The sequence below is a fragment of the Pipistrellus hanaki genome (genome assembly GCF_964339955.1).
Source record: "Pipistrellus hanaki genome assembly, chromosome: 1".
Classification (NCBI taxonomy): Eukaryota; Metazoa; Chordata; class Mammalia; order Chiroptera; family Vespertilionidae; genus Pipistrellus; species Pipistrellus hanaki.
The window spans coordinates 59,807,051-59,828,819 of record NC_140503.1 but is presented as its reverse complement, the minus strand read 5'-3'; the positions used below and the strand labels follow the sequence as shown (position 1 = coordinate 59,828,819).

General features: G+C 43.9%; 2 protein-coding genes across 5 annotated transcripts in view; one reads left to right on the top strand and one right to left on the bottom strand.

Moving 5' to 3' along the window:
- WDR76 (WD repeat domain 76) overlaps positions 1-6,334 on the top strand; it is a 29,143-nt gene extending 22,809 nt beyond the window's left edge. For both annotated transcript variants that reach the window (XM_084903248.1, XM_084903249.1), the window contains 5 exons: positions 1,229-1,387; positions 2,732-2,949; positions 4,013-4,165; positions 5,794-5,847; positions 6,049-6,334. In XM_084903248.1, coding sequence (XP_084759374.1) covers positions 1,229-1,387; positions 2,732-2,949; positions 4,013-4,165; positions 5,794-5,847; positions 6,049-6,304 — 840 coding nt within the window. In that variant the 3' untranslated portion in view covers positions 6,305-6,334. The remainder of the gene's footprint in view (positions 1-1,228; positions 1,388-2,731; positions 2,950-4,012; positions 4,166-5,793; positions 5,848-6,048) is intronic.
- An 8,342-nt stretch (positions 6,335-14,676) lies between these two features.
- The window catches only part of FRMD5 (FERM domain containing 5), a 271,184-nt gene continuing 264,091 nt past the window's right edge, over positions 14,677-21,769 (bottom strand). The window contains exons 14-15 of one of the 3 annotated variants that reach the window (XM_084903326.1): positions 18,221-18,564; positions 14,678-18,041 (exon numbers count right to left, since the gene is read on the bottom strand). In XM_084903326.1, coding sequence (XP_084759452.1) covers positions 17,994-18,041; positions 18,221-18,564 — 392 coding nt within the window. In that variant the 3' untranslated portion in view covers positions 14,678-17,993. Of the gene's footprint in view, positions 18,565-21,769 lie in introns of all 3 variants that reach the window. The other 2 variants (XM_084903327.1, XM_084903325.1) reach the window with 2 other exon arrangements.

The following is a 21,769-nucleotide window of genomic DNA, read 5'->3' as shown; positions in this document are numbered from 1 at the left end:
GAGAAACATTGATCAGCTGTCTCCTGTACACTCCCTACTGTGGGGATGTGCCCACAACCAAGGTACAAGCCCTTGACTTAGAATCGAACCTGGGATCCTTCAGTCCCAAGGCCGATGCTTTATCTACTGAGCAAAACTGGTCAGGGCAGTTAGTTTATTTTTTTCATTAGATTCCACATATAACTGAAATCATACGGAACTTATCTTTCTCTGACTGGCTCATTTCACTTAGCATAATGTTCTCTAAGTCCATCCATATTGTTGCAAAGGGTAAGATTTCCTTCTGGTCCCCCATTTTTTATGGCTGAGTAGTATTCCATTGTGTAAATTACCACAGCTTTTATATATATATATATATATATATATATATATATATATATATATATAGAGAGAGAGAGAGAGAGAGAGAGAGAGAGAGAGAGAGAGAGAGATTTTAGAGATAAAGAGAGGGAGAAAGAAACATCAATGATGAGAGAGAATCATTGATTGGCTGCCTCCTGCATTCCCCCTCCTGGGGATCAAGCTCGAAACCCAGGCATATTCCCTGATGGGGAATAGAACTGTGACCTGCTGGTTTATAGGTTGACATTCAACCACTGAGCCACACTGGCCAGTCTGTACCACAGCTTTTTTATTCATTCATCTACAGATGGACACTTGGGCTGCTTCCAATTCTTGGCTATTTTTGTACATAACAATATTAATGTGGAAATTAAAAATCATGTATTTTCATTGTCTACTTAGAGAGTAAACTATTTCTAAAACTCTTATTTTGTTCCAGGACCTTGCAAATATTATTCTGAGAATGTTATATGTGCTCATATTATATAGCAGTATACTTAACGAAGCAAAGTGGTAACAGTATTGATACTGTTTTTGGTAGTAAGGAATAATACTGAGTGGATTTCTCATTTCCTGAAGATTTTATGAACTGAAGTCCTAGTGAGCAGTCATTTTTCTCTCTCTGTATAATAAATAAACTACCTAGTTGCAAAAAGCTAGAAATGTAAAATAAATGTGACTCGTTGAATTGAAAATTAGAGAAAAAAGTAGCTTAGTGACAGATGAAGTTTCTAGTTTTGACTTTCTGAATGGGATGTGGTGAGTATAATGATAGACTAAGAAAAGACTGAATATAATACAGAATATAATATTTTCTGTATTATATTCAGAAAATATTATTACTTTTCATTAGTTTTTGTTCTTCCTTCCCCCAACTGTCTTCCAGACTCACCAACCCAAAGAAGAAGGAGTTTATGTTTTTCAGCCCCACAGTCAGCCAGTTGGCTGTCTTTACTTCTCACCTGCCAATCCGGCTCACGTACTGTCCCTGAGCTATGATGGCACGTTACGCTGTGGGGATTTCTCCAAGGCTGTTTTTGAGGAGGTAAATGTTAACGTGTTTACATGTCGTCTCAGTGATATTTTGGATTCTTTATGAAATGGCACATGAATCATTGTTACATCAGTTAGATTGGGTAAGATAGTAGCGACTTTAGAACTATACTGCCTAAGTCCCAAACCACTTATTACTATTTGTGTGACCTGGGAAGTTACTTGACCTGTGCCTCAGTTTCCTTAATTGTAAAACAGGCTAGTACCTTATAGAGTTGTTATGAGGATTAAGTGCAGATGAGTTAATGCAGATAGAATACCTAGAGGACAGTTGTGAAATCAAACCACAATCTAATTTTAGAATATTTTCATCACCCCTAAAATAAACTCTTTGATCATTAGTAGGTACTCCCAATTCCCCCCAGTCCTAGACAGCCACTAATCTACTTTATGTCTCCATAGATTTACCTGTTCTGGATATTTCATATAAATGGAGTCATACAGTTTGTACTTTTTTTGTGTGTGTGACTGGCTTCTTTTTACTTGGCAAAATGTTTTCAAGGTTCATCCATGTTGTAGAATGTGTTGGTACTTAGTCCCTTTTTTATGGCTGACTAATCTTCCAGATTTTACTCATCCATTCATTAGTTGACAAACATTTTGGTGGTTTTCATTTTTTACTGTTGTGAATAATGACACTGTGGACATTAATGTACAAGTGTTGTGTGGGCATAGGCTTCCCTTTCTTTTGAGTATATGGTGGGTCATATGGTAACTTAAGGAGTAGAATGGTGGGTCATAAGGTAACTCTATGTTCAAATTTTGAGGAACTGCCGAACTGTTTTCCAAATTGGCTTTACCATTGTGTATATTTATCGGCAATATGTCAAGGGTTCCAATGTCTTTACATCCTTGCCAACACTTGTTATGTTTCTAACTCTCTCTCCCTCTTCCTTCCTCTCTGTAAAAAAATCAATAAAATCAATAAAATATACTTAAAAAAAGGAGTAGGTGAGCATTTAGTCATGTATTTTGGATTTTATTGGCTAAGTTACCTGGTATATTAAGGTATTTCAATTGGGTAGAATTCAGATGTAGTCCATTTCCTAGTATGTTTCACAGGGTAGATCTGCAACTGAGGTTTATTGGACTTAAGAGATTTGGGATGTAGCCGTGACATGGATGGACAGGCCATTTTCTCACAACTGTTAGTGCCTTAGTTTCCATCTCTGTAAATAGGGACAATCATTTTGTCCTGTCCTTCCTGTGGGGCTGGTGGGGGATAAATGAGATTAGTTGGGTAAAGTGTGTCCTAACTTTTTAAATCGAAGAATTTATGCATTGACTTTCTTTAGAAGAAGAGTTATATAAAGTTGATTGCTACTTATATCCTTAGGTCTATAGAAACGAGGGAAGCAGCTTTTCCTCCTTTGACTTCTTGGCAGAAGATGCCTCCACTTTAATAGTAGCACACTGGGATGGAAGTATGTCATTGGTGGATAGACGGACACCGGGAACTTCTTATGAGAAACTTATCAATTCTTCTATGGGAAAAATAAGAACTGTTCATGTCCACCCAGTGCATAGACACTATTTCATGACTGCAGGATTGAGGTATGTTCTTCATAAAATTTTATGATTTAGGTCCTTTATTGTCATCCTCATCTGAGGACATGCTTTTATTGATTTTAGAAAGAGAGAAAGAAAAAGAGAAACATTGATGTGAGAGTGAAATATTAATCTATTGCACCCCATCCGGGATCGAACCTGCAACCTGGCTATGTGCCCTGACTAGGAATCAAACTGGCAACCTTTCAGTGCACAGGATGATGTTCAACCAACTGAGTCATACTGGCCGGGACTATGATACAGGTCTTTTTGTTTTTTTGATAGACCTCACCTGAGGATATATTTTTCCCCATTGGTTTTAGGGAGAGTGGAAAAGAGAGGGAAAGATGGAGAGAAACATTGATGTGAGCGAAACACATCAATTGGTTGCCTCCTGCATGAGCCCTGACCAGGGCCTGGTCCGGGGAGAAGCTTGCAACCAAGGTACATGCCCTTGACCAGAATTGAACCCGGGACCCTTTGGTCCACAGGCCGATGCTCTATCCACTGAGCTAAACCAGCTAGGGCTATGATATAGGTCTTCTAATGTTATGGATAATATTTCAATTTGGTTGTTAAAGCCATCTGACTTTTGTGATACAGCTAAAAAAACTTTTTTCTATACAATATTTTTGAATGTGATTAAAAAAATCTTTTGGATTTAATTAATAGTTAAAGTATTGAAACAAGCACACATTTTTGTTTTCCCTAGCATCAAATGCATTTACTTCTAGACTTTTGAGAAGAAAACTTGTAAAAAAAAAAAAAAAAAAAAAAAAAAGTTATGTGATTTTATAACTTGTTGGTCTGTGTTAATTTTTTTGGAGAGATTGGAAAACCAACTAGACTCATATCTCAATACCCACTGGTTACATTGGTAGGCTATAGTTTTGGAATTTTTGTAATATTTTAAACCTTTACTAGTGTTTGTAAAATTAATGCAGGAGATTAGAGGATTTTGTCTTAACTGTTCTGGAATGTAGTGTGTTTGTCTAATTATGATTAGCAGTATCCTAGAGGCTTATTACATGCACTGTGGTAACACCAAGACTTATTCTCTCCATTACAGAGATGTTCATATTTATGATGCAAGGCACCTGAATCCCAAGAGAAGCCAGCCTTTGGTTTCTTTGTCTGAACACACAAAGAGCATCGCTTCTGCTTATTTTTCACCTCTAACTGGTAACAGAGTAGTAACCACATGTGCCGATTGTAAGCTGAGGTAAATTGGGAAGACAAAGATATGTTAAGGAATCTAAAGTGTCCGTAGCTACTGTGCCAATAAACCAGTAGCTTTGTTTATTGCTGCTCCTTGTTCAATCACTAGTGTTATTGTTTATAGCTATATCTAGTTCCGGAAGATCAATGGCCTATATTTGATGGCTCTTTAGGTTATTTTCTCTTTAGTTTTTGTGCTTGGAAATTTCCTTGTGATTGACAAGGAAGGTCTATAGCTACCCTGGGGAATAGATGCTGGGCTTTCCTTTCAGCACTAAATAGTCCTGGATATCGCAACGAAAGCAGGCTTGTGATATCCTGAAAGGGAAGTAGTGTTAGCACAGGGAGAAGCTCTGACTTCGCTGATAGGAGGTTCTGTTTTACACGTGAAGTGCTGAATGGAAGTTGCAGAGTCCCAGGCCATGGGCAGGCAGAAAAGATCGCAAAAATTGGGCTTCTATACGAGCTAGTAGATACAGTTTTATGGTTTCAGTTTTGGTACCTTTCTATAGTGACTTCCTAAAAATAGACTAAAAAACGTAATGTAAACCCGTTGAACCAAAAATAAAAAATAATGCCAATAAAAAGATGTGGAGAATAATGCAACCACAAAGGAAAATGATTTTTTTTTCCTTAAGTCCCTGATTTTGCATAACTTTGCAAGCATTTCTGTTAATGAGAATTTTACCTTATGTGATTTTGGAATTCATTCATTATCTGTTCACCAAGGATCTGTTGAATGTAAACTGTGAACCAGGCTGTAGAACGGCACATAATTTCTGTTTAGACCCATCTGTTGGGAAGAGCTTGGTCTGCAGTGTGTAGCAGGTACCCACTTCATTTCTGGCAAAGCCTATGAGCTTTACCAGGTGGCACATTAAGAGATTCAGCCACCAGGCAGTGGCAGTTCAGTGTTCCCTTTCCACCCACACAGTATCCTTTGTCTCAACAGCTGGCATTTATCCCATTCCTGTACATTTGTGCTGTAGAGTTTACTCTTGTTACATTAGCTGTTAGGGATTTGGATTTCTAGCAATCTAATCAGGCAATAAAGCTTTAATGCCAAGAAACTGTCCTGGAATAGCTAGGTACAAAAAGAGGGGGAAGGTGGTGGCAACATGGTTTGTTTCTTCTGCCAGGGTCCCTGGCGGAGGCTTCTGGACCCCTCTAGCTGCCCCACAAGAACTCCTCCCCTTGGCTGGGTCTTAGTCTTGCCTGCATCTGGAAATGATGCTTACCAGGCCCTCAACTGATGAGCCTTACAGGGAAATTGCTCTTGATACATGCATGTGCTTTTAGATTATTTGTGCATTTTTAGACCACGTTCCTATGTATGACCTACTAGTGTATTACTGTGAATCGGAATATAGTTTTATAATCCAGATTATTAGTTTAAAATGTACATTTTAAGTTTGGCGTAATAGTGTTTAAATTATTTTACAATACACAATAAGCACTAAATTTTACCATATTTCTTATAACTTTCATTAAGTATGTTAGCTGAGGTTTATTAGATACTGATTGTATATATTTTAAAATAACAATGAAAAGGTTACTAAATACACTGATGTTATTTCATAAAAATTAGCAAGAAATAATAGTGTTACTTTATTCTTGTTCTTTATTTTGTAGAATCTTTGACAGTAGCTGCATATCCTCTCAGATTCCCCTCCTCACCACCATCAGGTAAGTTTCCTGATGTCAAATAATGCAGAACCTGGATTACCATGCACTATTTGTTGGAATACATACATTAGACACCTGATTGTGAAAGAGGTGTACTAGGTCTGATTTTTTGTGTTATAGTTTGTAAGTGTCCCAGGTTGTTAGTTTTTATGCTATCCAGAAGGGTTCTTGCTATCTTTTACAAATTTTCTTTCCCACTAGGCACAACACCAATACTGGGCGATGGCTGACCAGGTTCCGAGCTGTGTGGGACCCTAAGCAGGAAGACTGTGTCATAGTTGGCAGCATGGCCTATCCACGGCAGGTGGCAGTCTTCCACCAGACAGGGAAGCAGGTGCATTCTTTTCTTGGTGGAGAACGCCTGGTTTCTGTGTGCTCCATCAACGCGATGCATTCCACTCGGTATATTTTAGCCGGAGGTAATTCCAGTGGGAAGATACATGTTTTTATGAATTAAGAAAGTTGCTTTGTTTTTGTTTTAGCAGTACTAATTTGTTCAAATTAATTAGTGTCTATTTAGCAAAGATTAATTGCTTTATTAATAGGAACTATGAGCAGAATGTACTTTTAGTGAAGGGGAAAGCTTGGTTATTTCTACGGGTTAGGGAAAAATTTTGAGCGAGGCTGCAATGCCTTCAGCACTTTAATCAGGCAGTTTGTTGAGAAGCTGTAACGTTAATAGTTATAAAGCTTTGAATGATGAGTATTAAAAACTTTTGTGTTCTAATAATTTGGTTTTTAAAAAATTTATTGGGGTGACATTAGTTCATAATAACATCATGTAAATTTCAGGCATACATTTTCATGCTACTGCATCGGTATATACTCTGTTGTGTGCCCACCATCTGAAGTCTGGACTCCTCTGTCACCATATATTTTACCCCCTTTGCTTTCTTTGCCCTTCCCCAACCCCTCTTCTCTGGTAACCATCATTCTGTTGTCTATATATGAGACTTTTTGTTCGTTTGTTGTCTTTTTATTTTATTTTATTTTAAATATATATTTTTATTGATTTAAGAGAGGAAGGGAGAGGGAGAAAGACAAACATCAATGATGAGAGAGAATCATTGATTGGCTGCTTCCTGCACTCCCCCTACTGGGGATTGAGCCCCCACCTGGGGCACGTGTCCTTGACTGGAACCGAACCTGGGACCCTTCAGTCTGCAGGCCGACACTCTGTCCACTGAGCAAAATGAGCTGGAGCTGTTTATTGCCTCTTTTTTGGGGGGGGGAAGGGGGAGAGATATGCTTTATTTTTATTTTTGCTTAAATAAGAACAATGCAACATTCCATACTCCCTCTTCCTACCTTTGGGGATTGATATAGATTTGCTGGGGCCAAAACCTAACATTATGTCGACTTATTGCTGATGGCTAATTGACAGTGTTAGGCACAAAAAACCTCCATTGCTACGAAAAAGGTTGCAAGCTTCAGACATGTGTGGAACTGCTGCTACCCACGTCACTGTAGGATTCATTCAGTGCTTAACAGATGAGGATTCTTGCACTTCACAAACAAGCAGGTGGTAAACACGATGTACTGATTCCAACTAGAAAATGTTAAACCACAATAACATAGCTAATGTTATACTTGTATCATGTAACTTAAGCTCCAGTTCTTTCTCCGGAGCCCTCAGCTGGCGGGTTAACAGCGTAGTGAACAATGGCCAGGTCTTGCAGTTGAGCATCATTCACGAGCTTTTTGTGCAATTGGGCCAATTCATCTTTAAAATGTTTTGTTTCATTGGCAACATGCGGTTCTTTATCTTTAAGCATGCCATATCCTGCATGAACTGCACACGTGCACCTTTAATATTTTGCAGGCTCTGGTTTAGGATGTTTCTAGCTTTTGGGGAACACTTTTGTGGCTTGAGAAACGACTTCTTCAGTTTTTGCTCTTCTAACTTGATGTTCTGCAGAGCTCTCTCTCTCCAGCTTTGAAACAAAGTCTCTCATGGCTCTTCATATTTATCATAAAGCGTCTCCATTGGCTCCTGCCACTTCCTGTAGCTGTCTCCCTGCTTCTGGGAAATGGTTTCCAGGTGAGCAGTGGCTTCCATGATGAGTTTTCTTCTCTCTGTAAGAAGAGGCCTTTCCGTGCCACCTTTATATTTGTCCGGCATTTTCGCTGTTGCCTCCCCCACTGCTCTGTCATGTAGGTTTGAAGGAGGACTGTTTCCACCCTCGTTATCAACGACTGGGCTGTCTCCTGGGGCAAGTTCCTCGGCCTCACGTGTTTCTTTGCCCCCAAAGTAATGGTTTTTCTTAGCCTGATCCTCCAACAGGGCCTTCAACTCTCTGTTCATGTCCTTCTTATGAGTCCGTGGCATCGTGCCTTGTCCCAGGGTAGTCATGGATCTCCTGCGCCTCTTTAGTTTTCCTTGGGCTGGGGCTCCCCGCGGAGAGTAGGTGGGCTCTGGGTGTGCCTTTTTACAGTGTCATGTCCTCTGAGTTTCCCTCAGCAGTCGCTTCACCTTTCTGTGGCCACCGATCCCGGCCTGGCCTGTTAGCTCTGGAGGCCACCACAAACAACTAGTCCCTCAGAAGGCCACCTCCGTGGAGGTGCTGAGAGCAGGCTCCAGAGAGGTCTGGGAGCTGGGGGAGGCAGAAGTGCTGGGGCTCAACACAGCCCCTAAAGGGCAGAGTGCGAATGCCTGAGGTTGGAGCTCAGGCAGTGCCCGGCCTGTTTATTGCCCTTTAAAAAAAAAATCCTCACCTGAGGACATGTTTAGAGGGAGGAAAGGAAGGAGGGAGAGGGAGAGGGAGAGGGAGAGGGAGAGAAACATAGATGTGAGAGAGAAATATTGATTGGCTATCCTCTGCAGGCACTCCCAACTGGGGATCAAATCTGCAACCGAGGCATGTGTCCTGATTGGGAATCAAACTGGCAACCCTTTGGTGCACGGGATGACACTCAACCAACTGAGCCGCTCCAACCAGGCTGTTTGTTGCTTTTGGTTTTATATCCCACATATGATTATTTCACTTAGCATGATACTTTCAAGATCCATCCATGTTGTTGCAAATAGCAATATCTCATGTTTCTTTAATGACTGAGCAATATTCCACAGTACTTATGCCATATGTGCCATATCGGCTTTCTCCAGACATCTGTTGAAGGACACTTAGGTTGTTCCATGACTTGGCTATTGTGAAGAATGCTGCAGGAATTAAATATTCTTACAAATAGTTGTTTTGAAAATTTTGGGGTAGATACCAGAAGAGGGATTGCTGGGTTTTATGGTAACTCTATTCTTAATTTTTTGAGGCTTCGCTATCCTGTTTTGCATAGTAGCTATATCAGTTTACATACCCACCAATGTGTGTGAGGGTTCCCTTTTCATGTTTTTCCCAATACTGCTAGTTCTTGTCTTATTGATAATAGCCATTGTAACACGTGTGAGGTGGTATTTCATTGTGGCTTGGATTTGCATTTCCCTTATAACTAATGTTGAGCATCTTTTCATATATCTGTTGGCCATGTGTTTGTCTTCCTTAGAAAATTGCCTATTCAGGGAATTTTCCTATGCCCATTTAAAAAAAAAAAATCCTCACTTGAGGATATGTTTTATTGCTTTTTAGAGAGGAGGGGAGAGAGAGCAAGAAACATCCATGTGAGAGAGAAACATTGATCGGTTGCCTCCTGAATGTGTCATGACGGGGGATAAAACCCACAGTCTAGGTATGTGCCCTGACCAGGAATCAAGCCCATAACCCTTTGGAGTATGGGACAACACTCCAGCCAACTGAGCCACATGACTAGGGCCTCTGCCCTAGTAATGGGGTTTTCTATTTTTTGATGTTGAGTTCTATGAGTTCTTTGTGTATTTTGGATATTAGCTCTTTTTTTAATTTTTATTTATTTTTATTATTTTATTTTTTTATATAATAAATCTTTATTGTTCAGATTATTATAGGTGTTCCTCTCCCCCCCCATAGCTCCCCTCCACCTGATTCCCTATCCCATGCCCTTACCCCCTGCCACTGTCTTCATCCATAGGTGTAAGATTTTTGTCCAATCTCTTCCCACACCCTTCAGACCCCTTTCCCCCTGAGAATTTCAGTCCACTCCCTTTCTATATCCCTGATTCTATTATATTCACCAGTCCATTCTGTTCTTCAGATTTTTTATTCACTTGATTTTTAGATTCACTTGTTGGTAAGTATGTATTTGATGTTTTGTTTGTTGTTCATAGTTTTTACCTTTACCTTTTTCTTCTTCTTCCTCTTCTTCTTCTTTTTTTTAAAAAAAAAATATATTTTATTGATTTTTCACAGAGAGGAAGAGATAGAAACATCGATAAGAGAGAATCATCGATCAGCTGCCTCTTGCACACCCCCTACCGGGGATGTGCCCGCAACCAAGGTACATGCCCTTGCCCAGAATCGAACCTGGGACCTTTCAGTCCACAGGCCGATGCTCTATCCACTGAGCCAAACCGGTCCCAGCTTCTTTCCTCTTCTTAAAGAATACCCTTCAGCATTTCATGTAATCCTGGTTTGGTAGTGATGAACTCCTTTAGCTTTTTCTTATCTGTGAAGCTCTTTATCTGACCTTCAATTCTGGATGATAGCTTTGCTGGGCTAAGTAATCTTGGTTGTAGGTTCTTGCTGTTCACTACTCCCTTCTGAACTGCATAGTTTCTGTTGAGAAATCAGCTGAAAGTCGTATGGGTGCTCCCTTGTAGGTAACTAACTGTTTTTCTCTTGCTGCTTATAAGATTCTATCTGTCTTTTGCCCTTGGCATTTTAATTATGATGTGTCTTGGTGTGGTCCTCTTTGGATTCCTCTTGTTTGGGGTTCTGTGTGCTTCCTGGACTTGTAAGTCTATTTCTCCCACCAGGTAGAGAAAGTTTTCTGTCATTATTTCTTCCAATAGGCCTTTAATATCCTGCTCTCTCTTTTCTTCTGGCACCGCAAAAACCTGGATGTTGGTATGCTTAAAGCTGTCCCAGAGGCTCCTTACACTATCCTCACACTTTTGGATTCTTTCTTTCTGCCTCTCTGATTGGGTGTTTTTTGTTTCCTCATATTCCAGATCTTTGGTTTGACTCTTGGGGTACATTGATCTATAGTTGAGTTTCTGTATATTCTTTATTTCAGACAGTGTATGCTTAATTTGTAACTGGTACTTTTCCATTTTTTTTTTTTTTATATTCTCATGAAGGTCCTTGAAGGTCTCTTTAAGTTTCTCAGCGGTTTTTAGAAGATTCTTGAGTAACCTTATAAATGTGATTCTGAACTCTGTGTCGTCCAGTAGTTTACTTTCCTCCATCTCCCCCATTCGTGGCATGCTTCTGTGTCTCTGCATTTGGCTGCCTCCCTGTGTTGATGGAGTGGCTTTGTGTGGTAGGTGACCTATAGGGGTCAGTAGCTCAGCCTCCCCAATCACCTGAGGTGGTTGTTCTTGGTACACTCCTTTGTGGGCTGAGTGCAAAGTCTTGGTTTAGTTAAGCCTTGATTGCTGTTGGTACACTGGGAGGAATTGACCCGCAGGCCAATTGACTGTGAGGACCCGTTGTGTCTATAATGGAAGAACTGTTGTGCTGGAAACACGCTTATGGTGCAGGCCTTGTTTCAGTGGGGCTTTGGTGCTCACTGAGTCCGCCTCCTGAATGTGTCACTTATGGATGTGAGGAGTTGAAATCTTAAGTCTCACTGACCACTAGATACATTGGCTTCTGGATCTCCAATGGGGTGCAGTTCAGCTACTGCCTGAGGCCACCCTGCAGGAGCTACAGTGAGAACCACAGTCTTCTCCTCGCTGCATGGAGCTTGGAAGCTTTGGAGCTGTCTGCACCGGGTTGCAAGTTTGCTAGGTTAAACTGCAATAGAGAAGGCCATTCATATGCAAAAGCCACTGCTTGGAGCTTGGATGTGTTTGTAGATTGTGCGGGGTGGAGTCTCAGGGCATCACTAGGCTAGGGTGTGGCCAACAGCAATGGCTGCCTGTCAGCCGTCTCTGCCTCTCTGTGTCTCCCCACATCTCGTGCCCCCGCACAGCAAACAATTAGTATTCTTGTGCGAGGCTCTGCAAGCAAGCCACCCTCACTTTCCGACCCGATGGCAGACAGTCTAGCTTCTCCCCAGAAACTGGATTTCAGAGAGCTTGGGAGCTTGCCTCTCTTAGGATTGAAGAAAGCAAGGCCCTCCACCAGCCGGGATCCGCCGCCAGCCCTTATCGTGTGCAGTCCCCCGGTACCTCAGTTTTTCAGCGCTTGTACCCTGAATGCTCCTTTCTCTTTTAATCTAGTTGTAGAGCTTCCTTTCAGCCAGCTTTCCTGTAGTTCTGGGTGATAGACGTTTTGTCTTTTATAGTTTTGAAATTGTTGTGCATGGCAGCAGTTTAGGTGTGTTTACCTACGCCACCATCTTGGATCTCCTTATTTATTTATTTATTTATTTATTCATTTATTTATGTTTTTCCTTTTGCCATTGTAGCTTCATGAACTGTGCCATTTATATTCAATTTCACTTAATAGGCTTCTGTCTTCTTGAGGCAACAAAGGAAGGAAAGAGAGTGGGGACTTGTTACTCAGGCATAAATTCTGTAACGGAGTAATTGTTTAATTCTAGGAAGCACAGAAAAGAAAATTGTCTCCCTTAGGACATCCTTAAACTGCAGTCTGTTTTGAAGGGTATTTCTCCCAGAGATTTGCTTAAAGCTTTGTGGCTTCTGTAAATATTTGTGTATTATCATTGCTCTCTCTCTATTCAGGATAGACCCTTTTTGTAAGTTTGCCTTTATGATATCTCTTAAGTGTAGAAGCTCTGAATTTCACTTGAGTTATTTCCTTTGAGATAACCGGCGTTTTATTGGTGGTTGCTTTTTTTGTTTTTTTACTTTAAGGAGGAAGGAGAGAATTCGCATTTTGGGTGGACAGACTTGATCAGTCCAGGAGAGACTGTAAATGATGAGGAATTAATAGAATCTGAGTTGCTTATTCCTCTTTTAGTATTTTGGCCTTTGACTTTCCTTTCCATAAGGAAGACTTTAAGTTCTCCAGGCCCTAGCCATTTTGGCTCAGTGGAGAGAGTGTTGGCCTGCAGACTGAAGGATCCTGGGTTTGATTCTGGTCAAGGGCACATGCCCAGGTTGTGGGCTCGATCTCCAACAGGGGCTGTGCAGGAGGCAGCCGATCAATGATTCTCTCTCATGGATGTTTCTATCTCTTTGAATTAATTAATTTTAAATATATATATTAAATTAATTAATTAAAAAAATATATATGTTAAAAAACAGTTCTCCAGGAAAGCAGGGAAGGTTAGGGCTGTGGAAACAAATATTTCAATTCTTTCATCCAGTATATAGTACATGGGAAGGTGGGGAGGGCAGACACATGTGCCTTTTGTATCAAACCCAAGAGCAAGAAATATATGCCCTCTCACCTCAGATTCCAAAAACTTAGGCGTCCTGTTTATTAAGCTGTCCCTTCTGTCTTAGTACTTTTTTGTGTGTACAAAGAGATCTTTTAAGAAATGTTTCCTTCAACATTGATAGCTAGAACTGAGTTTGATAGCTAGAACTGAGTCTTAGTTCCAAACACCAGAAAACAATATTGTGGTTCATTTGGATATAAATGTTTGGATTTTCAAATGAAAAGGTGAAGTTTTGTGAGGAAGGTAACATTTAGCCCAGAGTGAGGAATAAAACATTTTATAAGTATATTTTTATTGATTTCAGAGAGGAAGGGAGAGGGAGAAAGAAACATCAATGATGAGAGAAAATCATTGATTAGCTGCTTCTGCACACCTACTGGGGACTGAGCCTGCAACCCAGGTGTGCGCCCTTGACTGGAATTGAACCCAGGACTCTTCAGTCTGACACTCTATCCACTGAACCAAACTAGCTAGGGCAGAAAAAACATTTTAAGGTATCTGTTCCTAAAATGGAGGCTGATGAAAAGGAAAAGTTTTAAAGTACCTTTTGCCAGTTTGTCCGCTTGATCAGCAAGTTGTAGGGGTGTGTAGAGGAAGCATGTTCGCGAACTGACATCAGAAGTATGCTCTGGTGCAGAGGGCTTGGGCATGGCTGAGGAATCCTAAGCACGGGGAGGGGATTCTAGAGCCCTGAAAGGGTGTGTAATAGGGTGGCTGCTGTAAATCTGTAGGATCTGGGAAACCACCCACATCCATTGGTCCTTATGGTGGTTTTTTTCTTACACTTTTTATTCTTCAGGTCACTTTAAGCAAAGACTTTTTTTTTTTTTTTTTTTTTTTAAATAACCTTCCACTGGGAAAAGGGGATCATAGGTATTATTTTATAGGTAAGTAATGGGGCTGTCTGAAATTTTGGAGGCTAAGTGGCATAGCTTCATCAGTGCTTTATGCAGATGATCTGCAGGAGAATGGAGGGTTGGAGGGCAGGTGGAGTTGAAAACAGGAAGTCAATAAGCTAGCAGAGTGAACCCTCGGTTCACCTTTTATCCTTATGGAATTTAGAAGACCATTACCAGTTTTTTTAGTCACAGAGTGATTGTTATTACATTATTGGGTGAGATAATGCCATAGGGAACATATTTTATAAGTTGTAAATACAAGGTTTGCTACTGTAGTGGTCACATCATTCTGTTCCTTTCATAGGAAATGTTTTCGGTCCTTCCTCTTACTCGAAGCTGGACTATCTGGGTTCTTCTTTGGGCTCTAAGACTGTGTAACCTTGGGAAAATCACTTCTTGGTTTTCCTCATCAGAAAAAAAGAGTACAATTTTCCTTTCAAATTATCTCACACTTACAGCTTCTACGTTCCTAATAGCATTTACTTTGGGGAGCGTGTTATAAGCAAAATAGTTATTTTGATTCCAATCGCAAGTGGCATTCAGCTTTGTAAATCCCACTGGTACCCTTTTGTCTATGTGTTGGTAACTTTGAGGATAAAGTGAGGCATGGTATAAGTTAAAAAAGAGTCCACTCTTCTATGATATTTAAATATTTATTTAAGTTTAAAAATAATTTTCATGGCACCAATGATTTTATGCTAACTACATACTGAATAGGTAGAAAAAAGTACATTGCTTTGAAGGAGAATGTAACTTAGAATTTTTGGCACACGAAAGTTTAGCAACTATATATATTTTTAATGAAACTAAGAAATTCACATTTGCAGGTAGTTTACCGTCTACTGCTTAAAGATGCAGCACACTATTCGTTAGTAAGAGTTTTATTTCCTCTGATAGATGAAGCCATGGAAACCATTGCTTTTTCTACAGTGAGATCAAACTAATTAAGAGGAAATGGGAGACATAGTGGAGCACAGAAAAAGCAGGTTAAAAACTTGAGCAATTTTTAATGATGAGGAGATACCAAAAAAAGATTAGTCACCAACAAAGGAGGTTTGCTATTCAAGCACTATTTGAAAAGCAAATTGAAGGAAACTTTTCTATATGTATTTTCTGGGATAAGCCCTGGAAAAAAAAGAACCTGAAAGATTCTATTCAGAGAGGAAAAATTCGGAATTGGTATGGACTATTGTACTGTTAGAACTCTAGACACAAGTAATGTACCAGGAACTGGGACACTGCATCTTTCTTTAATGTGGATATGAATGGTCAGAGTCGAGGCTATCCCTCACTGCATAGAAACACCGTATTCTACAGACTGAGGTAGGAACACTACACTAAAAGGTAATCTGCTCTGGTGCATAAGACAGTAGATATCCATGTTAAAACCAGCCTGCTATCTCCCGACAGCTTTTTCATCCTTAAGTCTACTTTTTTTTTCCCGCTTTAGTTCTGTACTAAAGAAAGCCTTCCCTGTGTAGATGCTAAGTGGCAGTGGCTCGTTGATGCTAAGCGATCTCCCTAATCTTTCCTAGGATCTCCCTCAGTTTGTCTTGTCACTTGGTAAATAGATGTTTGTAATCCTGCCCAGATTGTTGCTGGTATGGAAATGATGAGACAAGCCCTCTTCCATTCTTAGCCTCTGGCTGTGTTTCAGCATCCCGGTACTTGGCCTTGCACATCTCGGCCTCAGACCTCTCTTTGCTGGTTGGTTGTGCGCGCACCCTTTAAACAAGCAAGCCCGGTGCCTCCGCTGGGAAGCGGTCCTGGATCCTGAGCACATGCCAGGAACGGGAGCAGAGCCGACCCGCTTTCTGCTAACATCGTGGTAAGGAGCAGTCTTATTGTATAGATTAGGGTTGGCAAATTATGGCTTGTGGGCCAAATTCAGCTCACTCTCTTTTTATAAATGAAAAGGTTTCTTGGAACACAGCCATGTTCCTTCATTTAAGTATTACCTTTGGCTGTTTTTGTGCTACGACGGCAGACTTCAATAGCTGCCGTAGACTATGGCCCACAAAACAAAGCAAAACAAAAAATTACCATCTGGCACCTTGAAGAAGCAGCTTACCAAACTTGGTCTAGTTGAATGGACATTTAAAATTATATGCCTCCTCCACATCTCCCCCTTCTCCCCCAAAAAGGAAAACCATTTATTCCAAGGCTGTTTGCATTCTATACATGGACATGATTCTGCCAACTCAGGGGACAAACTAGGGACGAGCAGACCTAACAGTGATTCACTCTGTTCTGCATTTGGGGCTGCCCAACACCTTAGGGCAGTTGCTCCATTGTTGTGTGGGTCCCAGGAATTGTCCACTGACCATCTGCTGTAGACGTGGAGGCCCCTGTGACAGGGGCATGGCAGGCCTCAGACTTCTCCTCCTCGATGCTGCAGACCTCAGGTGACTTAGACATCTCTCCCTGAGATGAAACAAGCTCTTGTGTGTGAGTGTGTGTAATAGATACTGAGCCTGGGCCTCGGACACCTCACTCACCCTTTCCTGCTGCGCTTCCACCGCTTCCCTCACCAAGGATGGCAGGTGCTCTTTCCTACAACTAATTACTATTTTTCTGATGCAGAGGCGGTCCCTAGGGGGCAGTATTTCTACATCTAGTGTTGGTCTCTGCCACGTTCACCTTCTTTCTCAGCAGGCATCTCGTAGAACTCCTATTTAAAGAGATTATTTTACTGGTTCCTTCCAAGGCTGTTTGTTGATCTTGGAATTCTATTTTCTGAAGCTTTTCATTCTCAGGATCAGTTTCTTTCTTGCATCGTTTAGTTCATCAGGCTCTATTTTCTTAATCCATACAGTAAAAACAAAATATGAATTGATAAGAAAATAACATTTTGTTGTTAAAATATATGTTGAAATAGTCTTTTAGTATTTTGTCTTTTTGCGGGGATTGTACAAAATAAGCACTGCTCTCTGAATCTCAACAGTCTCTCAGGTACCTTAGCTCTGGTTTCTGTTAACTACGTTTTGTCTAACATTTCTGACAATCCTATGACTGGGACGACTCACTTCATCTAGTGTCTCTGGCGCACTATAAAAGTCTTGAGGTTCTTTCAGGGGAAAAAAAAAAAATCACAGAAATCGAGTTCATTATACAAAACTCATGGTGACGCCCACTAGGATCTAGTCTAAGGGGACAGACTTACCCCACCCCTGCTGCTGCTGCTGCTGTAGCGGTGGTCCCTTCAGATGCCCACTCTGCTCAGATTTGAAAAAAACAAAAACAAAAAAGGAAAAGAAAATCCAACTCAGACCATCATAAGAAGCAACTTTTCATTTAATCGTTCTACATGGATGTTTACTTTTTTTTAAAAAAGCTCTGTCTGGCCAGGAAACTTAGACGTATTCACTGTCCAGACCCCGGGTCTGCCCCGCAGAGGCTGCCGCGGTGAGCCCAGTAGGAAAGCTCCTGCAGAAGACAGAAGACGACAGCTCTCTAGGCTTCAGCTAGTGTCCCATCTGCGAGGTGACACTACCGTGGTAATCAATCATAATAAAATAAATTATTTTTATTTGATACTTTCAAAATAATACACATCTATGAAAAAAATCAAAATTCAAAGCCAAAAGTTATCCTGCATATTGGGGAGGATGAGAAACGGAGTCGCCGAGCCTTTCTCGAGAGGACCTCTGAAGGAAATGAGCTTCCCCAGTTTGTGTAGACAGGCCATGAGCCCGTCCCCTTCTGCTCCTGGGAAACAAGCCTCCCAGGCTGTGGACTTTGAGTCATGAAAGGAGGACGTGGTGCATGTGCCGATGGTTCCGCGATGGGTCCCATTGCTGGGAAGGGGTAGCCGGGCTCCGGGGTCCACCTGGCTAGTTATTGGGAGGAGTCCTGTCTTCTCAGGTGTCAATGAGCAGGCTCACCACTGAGCGGATTTTGCAGGCAAACCATCGCCTGAGGGGACAAAAGTATTGATAGTGGAACTGCTCGAACTCGGGGGTCTGACGGATATCTCGGAAAAAGGCAATGTCAAGGTCAGACTCGGTAAGGATGATCAGGAGGAGGAGCAAAACAAAGAGGAGTCCCATGGTCACAAGGAGCAAACGGAGGACACTTAAAACAAACTTATTCACCTGTTCCTCCTCCGGCCTGCCGTGCCCCTGGCACAGGGCCCTCAGCTCTCCCCCGAGGGCCTCCACCTCGGCAGCCGTGGGGGTGCTGGCCTCGGACTCCTTCTCCTCCTCGATGCTGCAGGTGGCCCCGTTGATCTGCCGGGACAGCAGCATCAGCTCCAGGCTGTGCTCGGCCACGGGGGTGGGCAGCATGCTGTCTGCGGGGCTGTAGGCCTCGTCCGCGATCACGGCGACTCGCTCGTTGCTGTCTGCCCGGCTGCTTCTCACGTGAGGCAGGAAGGTGTCCCCGTGGGAGGAGGAACGCACGGGGGTGGAATGGGCGCTGTCCCGGAGGGACTCCAGGCCTGGGGAGGCAAAAGGAACGTGAGTAGGCCCTCTGTATCAGCGCACCCTTGTTTTTCTTTCTGTTTATAGTTTTGGCCACATTTGTTAAAGATGGTGCCATTCCTGCCTTTGTGTCCTGGGCCTGGTTTTCGCCCCGACTGGAAAGAGGCTGAATGGCACCAGACTATCCCTGATGGAGAGCTGGGGCCGCTGTTCAGGGAGCTCAGGGATGCCTCTTGGCCTGAGGGCCCTGAGAGGCAGGAGTGGGGAGGAGAAGACTGTTGTGCCTGGGCCTCGTCTAATGCTGATTCTGGAGCTGAGCGTCCTTTGAACAGCCTAGCGCACAGCTCCCCGAGCTCACGAGGTATCCATCTTTTCTGCAGCTGCTATCGGTGTCTTCAGCCTCCCAGCTCTCTGTCCTGCCCCTGTGGGACAGGAAAACCCCATCTGCTCTCCCTGAGCGCTCTCTGGTGGGGGAGGGGCGGAGCCCCGGCCAGCTTCCCCCCTTTTCACCTGAGGATGACCTGGGTCCCGAATAGGCCAAGTCCCTATTTCAGGCACTCCGGAGTGCAGCAGAGCGAACTTTGGGTGAGGGGGGAAATTCTCTTACATTTCTTTAGGAGGAAGGGTCTGTGGCCCCTAAAGCTACCCATTATCTCTTTATTTTCCCGGATGGAGCATTTCTTTCCAGGGCTCAAGCTCTGGTGGGGAAAAACAGGAGCCAGCTACTCCCGCAGCCCAGCAGCCCAGAGGCGATGGGCTCAGAGGCCCCGGAGGCTCACAGCACAGTGCTGACGAGGGGACGGCGTCCTGTTTCAGGCTCAACATCCGCGTTTCCCACTCCTGGCCGTCTTGGCGGGGCCAGAGTGGCTCTCCCTGCCGTTGTGGCCCATGACAAGAGAGGCCAGTCCCCTTCTGTTGCTCTGAAATGGACTCTGACTGCCCCAGACGGGGAAAGGCTTGGCCTAACAGCTGATAGGGGGGTTTTCTGGTCCAGGGCTAGTTCAAAAGCCCAACAGTCTCCTCGTGGCCCTAGCTGTATTTTCTCTGTTCCTATGCTAAAATCTTAAATTCGTATAATGCCTTAAACTTTTTAAAGCACTGCCATTTTATCTTTTAACAACTCCATGAAGTAGTGAGGGTGAGAGGTTACGGAGCTTTCCTAAAGTCTGGCTGGTTGCTAATGGCAAAGGCAAGGGGAGAATCCAAGCATCTTTCTAGTTGATGGTGCTAATGAAATCCATGCAGTTGGATTATGGGGAGTGGGGCAGTGGGCAGGATGAATTAGTACGTCAACAGCCGGCACCTTCCTTAGATTTAGGTCCTAACTGTCCCAGAAACTGTTCTTCAATAATGTGACATTAAGAGCCCGTCCCTGTTCCTGATGCTCCTTTGGTCTCTGCCTCCCCAGCACTCCTCCCCGATCTCCCCTGTGCGCGCGCAGCCTGAGGAATAGGTACCCACGAGTGTGTGTGGGATCCCCGATAAAACAGAAACCTTCAGGCCCTCATTACACATGGTGCTGGCTCAGCTCCTTCCCCAGACACTCCTCTGGCCCCCTTTTCTCTGGAGCCTCAGCCCCCCTGCACAGGGCATCTCACACCCTTTCCTGGGGCTGCCCCCTCAAGGACAGCTCTGACTGCCAGAGGCTGACCAGCTTAGCAACCAGAGGCCACTTCAGTGCAAGCTTAGCCTGGCCTGCACATTAGCCCTAAGCCGGGGAAGGAGAGAGGCAAAGTCTGTGACATCAGAAAGCACGAATTAGGACACCAGCAGCCACATTATACTGAACTGTTGGTGCTCTCAGAAAACAAGATAATGGACATGCATGCGTTTCTAGTAATGCCTGACACACAGAGTTACTCCGTAAATGTTAGTCGTCGGTTCCCTCACCAGACCTCACCCGTGTCACCCCTCTGCCAGGTTAGTTCTGTACAGACTTCAGGTGTCACTGTCAACCACCACCTGCCTCGCCCCTCCATCAAACCTGTTATTCTGGGGGGATAGGGCGGGTGGGATCCGGGCGGGTGGCACAGCACAGCAGAGAACTGCTTTGTTACCTTGGAGGTGCTGCAGCTGATCGCCTTGCCCAGAGGAGGTGCCCAGAGGGCTGGGGGGCACAGCGGTCAGGAGCCTGCCCTGCAGCCGGGGCCCCATCCTCAGGACGCGCACGCTCAGGGGCCTGAGGCAGTGATTAGTCAGCCGGAGCTCCACGCGGACTCGGGTGTGAATCTTAATCAGACTCTTCCCCATGGCAGCCCCGGAAAGCCGATGCCTCTTCCGTGGGAACCAGCTGTCTCTTCATGGAAACCAGCCGGGCAGGGAGGGACGGAGGGAACGGACGGAAACCCCGCGGGGACAGAAGATGGGTGCTGATCTCAGCCCATGGCAGCCCCTTCGCCGAGCCTCCCGGGCTGGCGGGAGGTCGGCTCCATGAGCCGCAGAGCAGCTGAGCTGCTGGGAAGGAGCAGCTCAAAAGGCCCATGTTATCAGGGCACTGGGTTCAGTCAGAAGCACTTAGAGCCATAAAAAGTCATGCTTCCCAGCCTGCAGCTGGGTCCCTGAGGCCCGTGTTAGGGCCCCGGGCCTCTCAGAGGGTGACAGGCAGAGAGGGCAGGGAACGGTGCCGAGGGCAGGGCCATCGGGCTGTGCAGAAAATTCAGGGCTTGAAGCCACACAGACACCGGGCTTTGGCTGAGTGGCTCTGAAGTGCGAGGAAGCGGCTCTGGCTGGCGATGGGCTGTGTCCCATCCTGCCCTGGGATGACCCTGGTGGCTTCAGCCTCAGGATGGATGGGGAGAAGGGACACATAGGGGGAAAAAAAGTTATATTTCCTCAAAAGAGGGGGAGAAAATCCCTCCACTTTCCTGAGGGGAACACCCAAAAGAAGAGGGACCGGGGGAGCCGCACTCCGTTCTGCTCAGCCTCAGGGGGGAGAGACTCGGGCTGTTGTGTCTGATGACGGACCTCAGTAACTCCACACCTTGCGCAGTGATTGTACTTGGGTGGTTTACACGGCACCTTCCACATTCACACCCCACTGTACGGCGGGGGCAGCAGCTCGGAGGGTAAACACCCCGCCCCAGAGAGCCCGCCCGGGCGTGCTCTGGCACCCCCCAGCTTCCCTGCAGCCACGGCGAGGGAGATGCCCCTTGTTTACAAATGGAACAACAAAGACTCCGAGGATGAAGGCACTTGGTGGTGGCTGCCCAGCCTGGGTTCTCA